The sequence below is a fragment of the Musa acuminata genome, chromosome BXJ3-9 (assembly GCF_036884655.1).
Source record: "Musa acuminata AAA Group cultivar baxijiao chromosome BXJ3-9, Cavendish_Baxijiao_AAA, whole genome shotgun sequence".
Classification (NCBI taxonomy): domain Eukaryota; kingdom Viridiplantae; phylum Streptophyta; class Magnoliopsida; order Zingiberales; family Musaceae; genus Musa; species Musa acuminata.
The window spans coordinates 36,345,703-36,357,058 of record NC_088357.1 but is presented as its reverse complement, the minus strand read 5'-3'; the positions used below and the strand labels follow the sequence as shown (position 1 = coordinate 36,357,058).

Here is an 11,356-nt window from a genome sequence, read left to right as displayed (position 1 = left end):
CTATGCTCGGGCTTGGGCTTTGGTGCCAATGGGTTACCTATCAAGAGCGATCTAGAGTGACCCAGGCAAGAGCTAGACCTGCGGGTCGAGCGACTATGCTCGTGCTTGTTAGGATCGGAGCGGCACTAAGAGGGGGGGGGGTGAATTAGTGCAGCGGATTAAAACTTCGGTTTTAGAAAAATCTTTCGTACGATAAGAACGGAACTTGAAAAGTTTAACTTGAAAGCGTATTCTTAAAGTTGCGCAGCAAGGGTAATAAGGAACTAAAGCAGTAAGAAGATTTGCAGTAATGTAAATGACAATAATGAAATGCAAACCAGAGATTACGCCGATTTTAGAGTGGTTCGGTCAAATGACCTACTCCACTTGCGAGGCCCCTCTTCGATGAGGCTCCCACCTTCCACTAGCAAATCTCTTGAAATGGAAGGGTAAACACCCCTCTTACAACCTTTTACAAGCAGCTCAACCTCTTACAAATTTTCAATAAGAAAGAAGGAGGAGAACTCTCTAGCAAATTGAAAATAAGACTTGCTAAGACTTTCTAAGACTTTTCTCTCAATCAAAATGCTTCTCAAAAGTTGTTGTCTCAGCTGAGATTTGAGGGGTATTTATAGGCCTCAAGAGGATTCAAATTTGGGCTCCAAAATTTGAATTCTCTTAGGGTTTCCGATGCTGGAGGTGCCACCGCCCAGCCAAGCGGTGCCACCGCCCAGCTCTCGGGTGCTGGGTGGTGCAACCACCCAGCCCAGGAGGTGTCACCGCCCAAAATGTTTAATAAACAATGTAGTATCAACCTTGCCTTTAGTAAAATTATTTAAAATAAGAAAGGAACTAAGCCTTTCATACCAAGCTCTAGGAGCTTGTTTCAAGCCATAGAGGGCCTTAGTCAATTTAAATACATGATTAGGAAGAAGAGAATTTTCAAATCCGTGAGGTTGTTCGACGTATACTTCTTCGGAAATAAGACCATTCAAGAAAGCACTTTTAACATCCATTTGAAATAGTTTAAAATTATTACTACTAGCATAGGCAAGGAGCATCCTTATGGCTTCTAATCGAGCCACGGGAGCGAAGGTTTCTTCGTAATCGATACCTTCTTCTTGGTTGAAACCTTTGGCCACTAATCTAGCCTTGTTTCTAACCACGATACCATTTTCGTCTTGCTTGTTTCTAAAGACCCACTTAGTACCTATGACTAGGTGGTCACTTGGTCTAGGAATAAGCTTCCATACCTCATTCCTCTCAAATTGGTTCAATTCTTCTTGCATTGCAATGACCCAAAAATCATCTTTTAAGGCTTCGTCAATGCATTTAGGTTCAATTTGAGAAAGGAAAGCGGCGTTAGCATAGAAATTTTTGAAAGAAGAACGAGTTTGAACCCCTTTTGATGTATCTCCTATAATTTGCTCTTTTGGATGAGCATCTACATACTTCCATTCTTTTGGTAAAAAATTTCGGAAGAAGATGCATTCAAATGGCTATTTTGAGGAGAGGGTTCATTTAAATTCAAATTATCAAAACCAAGATCATCATCAAAATCATTTTTCTTTAAATCAAAAATTTCATTAAAAACTACATGAATAGACTCTTCTATTACTAAGGTTCTTTTATTAAAAATCCGAAAAGCCTTAGAAACGGAAGAGTAGCCCAGAAAGATGCCTTCATCGGATTTAGCATCAAATTTACCTAAGGCATCCTTTTCATTTAAAATAAAGCATTTACAACCGAAAACTTTAAAATAAGAAATATTTGGTTTTTTGTTATTCCATAATTCATAGGGAGTTTTTGATAGAGATGGTCTTATTAGAACCCTATTCATGATGTAGCAAGCCGTATTTACGGCTTCGGCCCAAAAATATTTGGGTAAACTATGTTCATTTAACATAGTTCTTGCCATTTCTTATAGGTTTCTATTTTTTCTTTCAACTACACCATTTTGTTGAGGATTTCTTGGAGTTGAGAAGTTGTGATTGTATCCATTAACTTCGCAAAAATTTTGAAAGTCATGGTTTTGAAATTCACCACCGTGATCACTCCGAATTGATGAAATCATGAAGCCTTTTTCGTTTTTAGTGAGTTTACAAAATTTAGAGAAACACTTGAAGCAATCACTTTTGTGAGCTAAGAAATAGGTCCAAGTGTATCTAGAGTAGTCATCCACAATCACAAAAGCATATTTGCTTCCACCTAGACTTGTTGTATCAATTGGTCCAAATAAGTCCAAATGGATCAATTGTAATGGTCTAGTGGTGCTAATTTGATTTTTTGGTTTGAAGCTTGTTTTTATTTGTTTGCCTAGTTGACATGCATCGCATACTTTGTCCTTAATAAACTTTATATTTGGAATTCCTCGTACTAATTCTTGAGATGAGATCTTAGATATTGTTTTCATGCTTGCATGGCCTAATCTCCTATGCCAAAGCCAAGCATCATCATTTACGACGGAGAAACACATTTCATTACTTAGTTCATCAAGATTGATGGTATAGACATTATTTTGTTTTAAAGCAATCATAGTCATGTTATGATTTGGTTTTTCAATAATGCACATATTTGATTCAAATCTAACGATATAACCTTTATCGCATAGTTGACTAATACTCAAGAGATTATGTTTCAATCCATCAACTAGTAAGACATCATCAATGGAAAAATTAAATTTGTTACCAATAGTTCCCTTGCCAATGATTTTGCCTTTGTTGTTGTCTCCGAAGGTAACGTACCCTTCTTCTTTGCTAGTGAGCATAGAGAAATGAGATGGATCTCCAGTCATATGTCTTGAGCATCCACTATCGAGATACCATCTCTTGCTCCTAGCTTGTGGGTTTGTCTACAAAAGAGGATGATTTTTAGGTACCCATTTGATTTTGGGTGCCTCAAAAATTGACCCACTAACTTTGTTATTTATTATTGAATTCTTTATAGTTCCTTTAGGAACCCATAATAATTTTTGTGAACTAATTTTCTTAAATGGGCATTTGTAGGCAATATGTCCGGATTTGCAACAAAAGTTGCATTTCATATAAGAGGAAACATGTAATGTAGGTCCTTTTATGAAAGTGTTAGGATTTTGATGTAATCCTTTTACAAATCCAATTCCATTTCTATTTGCGATGTGACCCTTGTGTGCAAGGATCATATCTAATCCTTTGCTACCGACCTTAAACTTGTTTAAGGTCTCCTTAAGAAGCAAATTTTCATTTTTTATTGCTTTTAAATGCTCACACTTAGAGCATGGAGGAGTTTGAAGACTATCAAACTTATCTTGTAGCAAAGCATGCTCTTTCTTTAAGATACTTAACTTCTTGCTAATAGTTCTACATTCATCAAATAATTCATGAAAAGCGATAGAGAGTTCTTCAAAAGATAAATCTTCATTAAATAAATCACATACCTCTTCTCCTAAAGCCATTAGCGCGTAATGAGCAACTTGCTCGGTGTTGAACTCCTCTTCTTCGGACGCGCTTGAATCATCCCATGTTGCCTTGAACGCCTTCTTCTTTGATGTCCTCTTTTTGGCTTAAGGACAATCGTTCTTGTAGTGTCCCGGTTTTTTGCATTCATAGCAAATCACTTGGTCCTTCTTTTGTTCAAATTTATGTTTTATATTATTTTTAAATTTGTTCTTTCTTAAATATTTTTTAAATTTTTGAGTCAAAAGTGCAATGTCATTGTCACTGTCCTCATCACTTGATGTTCCTTTCAAGTGGTCTTCTTGTGATTTGAGTGCCATATCCTTCCTGTTCTTTGGAAGGGGGTTCTCGAGCTCGTCATGAGCTTGACATGTCATTTCGTAGGTCATTAGAGACCCAATGAGTTCTTCAAGAGGGAATGCTTTAAGGTCTTTGGCCTCTTGAATGGCCGTAACTTTTGGATCCCAACTTTTAGGGAGGGATTTTAAGATTTTAGTTACTAGTTCAAAGTTAGTAAAATCTTTACCAAGAGCTTTGAGTCCATTGATGACATCCGTAAATCGGGTGTACATGTCTCCGATGGACTCACTTGGTTTCATTCGGAAAAGTTCGTAAGAGTGCACAAGGATGTTGATTTTGGACTCTTTCACTCGGCTAGTACCTTCATGAGTGACCTCAAGAGTTCTCCAAATATCAAAAGTTGAATCACACATTGAAACACGATTAAATTCGTTTTTGTCTAATGCACAAAACAAGGCATTCATAACCTTTGCATTTAAAGCAAAAACCTTCTTCTCCGATTCATTCCATTCGCTCATCGGAAGAGAAGAATTTTGAAATCCATTCTCGACAATAGACCAAAGCTCAAAGTCCATAGAAATGAGGAAGATCCTCATGCGAGTCTTCCAATATGTGTAATCCGACCCATTAAACAAAGGTGGTCGTGCAATAGAATGGCCCTCTTGCATGCCGGAGTAAGCCATCTCTCTTGGGTATTAAACCAAATATGAGAGATAACCTTGCTCTGATACCACTTGTTAGGATCGGAGCGGCACTAAGAGGGGGGGGGTGAATTAGTGCAGCAGATTAAAACTTCGGTTTTAGAAAAATCTTTCGTACGATAAGAACGGAACTTGAAAAGTTTAACTTGAAAGCGTATTCTTAAAGTTGCGCAGCAAGGGTAATAAGGAACTAAAGCAGTAAGAAGATTTGCAGTAATGTAAATGACAATAATGAAATGCAAACCAGAGATTACACCGATTTTAGAGTGGTTCGGTCAAATGACCTACTCCACTTGCGAGGCCCCTCTTCGATGAGGCTCCCACCTTCCACTAGCAAATCTCTTGAAATGGAAGGGTAAACACCCCTCTTACAACCTTTTACAAGCACCTCAACCTCTTACAAATTTTCAATAAGAAAGAAGGAGGAGAACTCTCTAGCAAATTGAAAATAAGACTTGCTAAGACTTTCTAAGACTTTTCTCTAAATCAAAATGCTTCTCAAAAGTTGTTGTCTCAGCTGAGATTTGAGGGGTATTTATAGGCCTCAAGAGGATTCAAATTTGGGCTCCAAAATTTGAATTCTCTTAGGGTTTTCGATGCTGGAGGTGCCACCGCCCAGCCAAGCGGTGCCACCGCCCAGCTCTCGGGTGCTGGGTGGTGCAACCACCCAGCCCAAGAGGTGTCACCGCCCAGCTCTCGGGTGTTGGGCGGTGCCACCGCCCAGCTCTCCGATTCATTGGTTTGGCTTAATTTTAGCCCAAACCAAATCTGACTTTGGGCCCAGTTGGCCCCTAACCAGGATATAGGATTATCTCTTAATCCTAATCCTAATTACAAGTGAACTACATAACACAAAAACATCCTAAGTAAATTTTCAACCGCGAACGTCGAGTCTTGTTCCGGCGAGCTTTCCGACGAATTCCTTCCGACGGACTCCCTGCAAGCTCCCAATCTTTGTGATGACTTTAACGAGTAGCCGAGCCTTCTTGGTGATCTCCGCGAGCCTCCGACGATTTCTTCGGCGAACTTCCGACACGTTCCCGATTTCTTCTCGGTTGGTTTCGGCAGCATCTCTGATGATTCTTCGGTCTCTTAAACATCCATCGAGCTCGACTCCGGTATCCTTGCTTTATGTTTTCTGGTTATCGTAGTTAATCCTGCACACTTAACTCAATAATATGGATTATATCAATTAACCCACCAATTGATTATATCATCAAAATCCGAGATTCAACAGTGCTCAGGTTTCAATGTCGGCAGGTCGCCTATCGAGAGTGATCTGGAGCAACTCGGGCAGGAGCTGGAATTGTGAGCTGAGCAACTATGCTCGGGCTCGAGTTTTGTTGCCAGCAGGTCGCTTGTCGAGAGCGATCTAGAGTGACCCGGGCAAGAGCCAGACCTGCGGGCCAAGCGACTATTTTTGTGCTCAGGTTTCGGTGCTGGCTGGTCACCTGCCGAGAGCGATCTGGAGCGACCCGAGCAGGAGCTGGAATCATAAGCCGAGCGATTATGCTCGGGCTCGGGCTTTATTGCCGGCAGGTCGCCTATCGAGAGCGATCTAGAGTGACCCAGGCAAGAGCCAGACCTGCGGGCCGAGCGGCTATGCTCATGCTTAGGTTTCGGTGCTGGCGGGTTGCTTGTCGAGAGCGATATGGAGCGACTCGTGCAGGAGCTGGAATCGTGAGTCGAGCGACTATGCTCGGATGCCGGTTCATGCCCAGACATCGTCGTGCCACGTGGCAGGCCGGGCGAAGCGTCACTTCAGTATGGCAGGAAACTTTTTATTTGAACGGCCTTTGGCGGCGGGCCTCGGGCGATGGGATGCTTCTGGCATGGGCTCCGAGGCATGCAAATCTAGTGGATCCGAGGGGTTGTGATGGGTCTTAAATGTGGTGACTGTTTCTCTCCTTGGGAAACCCCAACCATTGCCCCGTTGTGGACAACCCACCTTTCATAAACCCTACCCGGGGAGGTTACCCTCATATTTGCCATCAATCCCTCATCCCGTGCCACGGCTCCCTTCTTGCAACTCCGCCATCCTCTCTGCTTCAATCCTTCGTCCCGCGCCCCTACGTCTTGCTTGCAATTTTGAGGTCGAGATGTCTCCGTCATCATCTTCATCATTGTCTTCATCTCCTTCCCTGCCTCCTTCTCCTTCTTCTTCTCCTTCTTCTTCTTCTAGGGTTTCCCAGGACAAGGTGGTTTGTGTGTCTTTAGGTAGTGCCTCTTCGGAGGCCTCATGGAATTTGACCGCGCTTGAGGCTCTCAAGTCGTGGCACGAAGTGGACTCGGTGGTGATCAAGGGCCTTTTGAGAGTGCTCCGGGAGCACTATCGCATCCTAGAGTGTTATGGTCTGCACATCCCTCGGCCTAGGCAGCGGCCGTATGATCGGTTTCCCGATGGGTTCAGGCTGACCGTGGGGTTGCTTGAGGCAGGGCTATGGTTCTCAGTGCACCCCGCCATTAGAGACTGTCTTTGCTTTTGGGGGATCTCGCCATCCTAGGTGTCACCCAACTCATGGTGGTACTTGGTGGCCTTCATCTGGGAGTGTCGGAGGGCTAGGATCAAGCCATCCCGGGCCCACTTTCTGACTTGCTTCCGCTTGGGTAGGGGGCTAGGTAGGTATTATCTGGCCGCTCGTAGCAGTTTTAAGATCAATGGTGCGCCTTCCAACAACAAGGGTTGGAAGAGGCACTTCTTCTTTGTTAGCTGCAGCCAAGAGTGGGGCTTCAACATTGGGTGGGCCTTTCTGGACATCGATAACACCCCCCTATTGCTCTCCGATGGAGAAACAGCGAATGTGGATCGACTGAGGGGTATCTTGTCCTCTTCTTGGGCAATTAAGGAGATGATCGAGGGGGGGATGGTTGAAGCAGAGATGAGCCCCGCCGCCAAGGGTATGGCCATTCACTTGTGATGGCTTGTTCCCTTGTCCTGACTTATCTAACCGACCAGTCTTCTTTGGCAGATATGGTGGATCTTCGTTCCGTGAAGAAGATGACCAACGTGAAGGCTATCGTGCCCCCATCTTGGGATGGGGAGGGTTCCGGTGGTAACGAGGGCACTCCTTCCTCTAGTGCCATGCCCCTACAGGATGGCACTCCAAAGAGGGCGCCGGCATCTCCGGCGGAGGGGCATTCTCCGAAGAGGACGAAGGCCCTGGCTCGGAAGATGCCCACGGGCCTCGCCACCCACTTGAGCGCCGCCATGGTATTGCCCTGGGCCACCCCCTAGGGTGAGGGCTCAGGGGGCGTGAAGGGGAAGGGATCGACTAGGTCATCCGGTGGCGATCCTTCCAAGAGGGCACCGGTGTCCCCACTATCGATACTGGAGCTATGCTGCATCCACTCCTGGGCCGATGGTGAGCAGTACCAGTCTTCGAGTATGGCCGATCTTCTGGCCGGGGAGCTAGGGGCCCCCTATGCTGCTCGGTGGTCGACGCTCCGGGCCGACAATCGTGTCTGGAGCGACGAGCCTACTACCCAGGAGTTCATCCGGGGGGTGCTCCACCCAGTCATAGCCAAGGACCTGTACGGCTCCCGCTTCGAGGAGCTAGCTGAGCAGGTGGCCAAGTCGCTCGTCTGGGTAAGTGGTGGCTTCCTTTCCCTACTTGACCCCCTTTTTCCTTGGTGTTGACACTGACCTTCGTGCAAAGCCAGCACTACGGCATGGCATTGGTCGACCGGGTCCTCGATGTCGGGCGTGTGATTGGGTACCAGTTGGAGGTCGATGCTGCCCTCCAAAAGAACTTGGAGTTGAGGGCTCAAGGGGGGGGTGCGGCGGGGGGAGGGCCGATCACATGTCCAGTCTCTAGATGATGAGCTGCTGACCCTTTCCCATGATGTCGAGACCGCCAGGTCCACCGCTTGGAGAGCCGAGGAGGCCTTGAAGGAGGAGTGGCAGGGGCTGCCTAAGAAGATCGAGGAGGTGATCGCCGGGTACAATGCATTCGCAGGGTTCAAACATGGCCTGGTGCGGTCGGGGCGGGCCACGTACGAGTACGGGTACCGGGTGGCCTACGCTCACTTCCAAGCAACGTACTCGGACTTGGAGCTTGAGTCGGATCCCTTTGCCGATAATCTAGCAGACAAAAACATCGACATGCCGGCGAGCATCCCCTTCGATGATGGGCCCAAGACTCCCCCCTCGAGCTAGGGGCTGTGCTTCCCTTCCTCCTCTCTTTTTTCTCTCTGTTTTTTTACTGGTCGGATTTGGGGCTGTCCTGCCCGACCTATTCATGTAATGCCTCTTTTTGCCAAGAAATGTTTTTATTTTGAAATTCTACCTTGGTTTTTTCCCGGCTGCATGTGCGTGTGCTTCGCATGTCTTCCCCGCACCCCGACTCGCCTTTCTCACGGGTAGAACTTCTTTAGGTTTGCCACATTCCAAGTTCTTGGTAGGGGGCTTCCCTCCATGGTTTCGAGTCGATAGGTCCCCTCTCAGACCACATCATAGACTTGATACAGGTCCTCCTAGTTGGGCATGAGCTTTCCCCTTGCTCGGGTCGGGTCGCTGACCTCCGCCCTTCGGAGGACAAGGTCCCTGACTTTGATCGGCCGCAGGCGGACTTTGTGGTTGTAGACCTGGGCTATTGCCTTCTTGTATGCCAAGGTACGCAGATGTGTTTTGGCCCTCCTTTTTACGAGGAGATCTAGGTTTGCTCGGAGGCCCTCCTCGAAATCCTTTTGTTTGTAACTGGAGGTGCGTAGGGTCAGGAACACCATCTCGGGTGGAAGGACTACTTCAGTCCCATAGGCGAGGCTGAATGGAGACTCCCTCGAGATGGTTTTGGGAGTCGTCTGCATTGCCCATAAGACGCTGGGAAGCTCCTCCACCCAAGCTCCGTGCGCGCCCGAGATCCTCCTCTTGGGGCCTTCCAAAATCGCACGGTTCATTACCTCAGTCTGGCCATTGGTCTGGGGGTGCGCAATTGAGCTAAACTTCAGCTAGATCCTGTATGATTGGCAGTAGGACTTGAACTTAGCATTATTGAATTGAGCTCCGTTGTTGGTGATGATAGCCTTCGGGATCCCGAACTGGGTGATTATATTCTTCCATGTGAAGCTTTGGTTGTATCTCAGATTTTGATGATAAAATCAATTGATGGGTTAATTGATCTAATCCATATTATTGAGTTAAGTGTGTAGGATTTGTTAGGATCAAGAGCACTAAGAGGGGGGGGGGGTGAATTAGTGCAGCGGAAAACTTTCTGCGATTAAAACGAAACTGCGTTTGAACGATAAAAACGATTTCTGTTTGAAAGCCGATTCTAAGATTACTTTAACTTAAGATCAAGCAAGATGATGTTAAAGTCAATCTATGAAGGCAGTTTGCAGATATGATGAAAACCAGAATATAAGCGCAAACTGAAATATGACGTTCGTACGAAGAAACTGATTTACGTCTAAATGCTGATTCATAAATCACTTGATTAGGCGAGATGCAGTTTAAGCAAGGGTATAAAGGCAGTTTGTAGTTATGGTAAAAATCAAAATGTAAACGTAATCTGAAATATGATGATCGTACGAAAAAGTAAATTTACGTCTAAATGCTGATTCGGAAAGTGCAAAGCTTGAAACCCGATCGTATATGCGCAGAAAGCAGTAAGCTTCAGAGGAGGTTTGCAGTAAAGATAATATACTCAAAGTAAATGCAAACCGAGATTTAGAGTGGTTCGGTCAATCTTGACCTACTCCACTTTTGGCTTCCTCCACCGACGAGGTCACCGACGTCAACTAGAGGCCTACCTTCAATAGGCGAAGGCCAACCACCCTTTTACAGTTTCACTCCTTTTGACGGGCTTAGGAGACAACCCTTACAGAAATTTTCTCTCCTCTCTTTACAACTCAGAACTTGGAAGAACAGAGGGAGAAGAACTTTTGGCCTTTATAACAATTTTGAGCTCTAAGAATCATAAAATAAACTTGAACCCAAAAAGGACCAAGTGATCTGCTATGAATGCAAAAAGCCGGGACACTACAAAAGTGATTGTCCCCAAGTCAAGAAAAGAACAACAAAGAAGAAGGCGCTCCAAGCAACATGGGATGATTCGAGCGCATCTGAGGAAGAGGAGTCCAACACCGAGCAAGTTGCTCATTACGCCTTAATGGCCATCGAAGACGAGGTAACAAATTCAATAGATGCTGATTTATCTTTCGATGAATTATTAAATGCTTTCAATGACTTATTTGACGAATGCAAGAGTATAAGTAGAAAATATAAATTGCTGAAAAAGATGCATGATAGTCTTACTTGTGAGTTTGATAAGTTAAAAGTCGAACATCATGATAGTTTAAATTCATGTATCAAATGTCATGATTTAGAAACTATGCAAAAAGAAAACCTGCTACTCAAGGACACCTTGAAGAAATTCGAGGTTGGTAGCAAGTCATTAAACATGATCCTTGCAAACAAGGGTCACATTCCAAAAAGGAGCGGGATTGGATTTGTGAGAAATCCTCACCAAAATCCAACCACCTTCATAAAAGGCTCCATCTTACATGTTCAACACCAAACCAAGTGCAACTTTTGTTGCAAATCTGGACACAAGACACATTGTTGTCCATTCAAGAAAATAAGTCCAAACAAATTAATTTGGGTTCCTAAAGGAACCATGATAAACTCTATGCAACATGATAGAAAATGTAGATCTATTTATGAGGCACCCAAAAGCAAATGGGTACCTAAACATCATCCTTTCTTGTAGAAAACTAAACAATCGCAAGCTAGGAGCAAGAAATGGTACCTTGATAGTGGATGCTCAAGGCATATGACCGGAGATCCATCTCAATTCTCTAAGCTCACTAGCATAGACGAAGGATATGTCACCTTCGGAGACAACAACAAGGGTAAAATCATTGGCAAAGGAACCATAGGTAACAAATCCAACCTCTCTATTGAAGATGTTTTACTAGTTGATGGTTTAAAACATAACCTCTTGA

The 11,356-nt window shown here is 44.7% G+C and overlaps 1 protein-coding gene across 1 annotated transcript; it reads right to left on the bottom strand.

Moving 5' to 3' along the window:
- Positions 1-8,887: 8,887 nt before the first annotated feature.
- Positions 8,888-9,310, bottom strand: LOC135649056 (uncharacterized). The gene has a single exon (XM_065167154.1). It carries the CDS (start codon positions 9,308-9,310, stop codon positions 8,888-8,890), a length of 423 nt encoding a protein of 140 aa, XP_065023226.1.
- Between the last annotated feature and the right edge of the window lie 2,046 nt (positions 9,311-11,356).

Coding starts and splice junctions, on each gene's coding strand:
- LOC135649056 (XM_065167154.1), bottom strand. CDS start 9,310: ATGAACCGTGCGATTTTGGAAGGCCCCAAGAGGAGGATCTCGGGCGCG.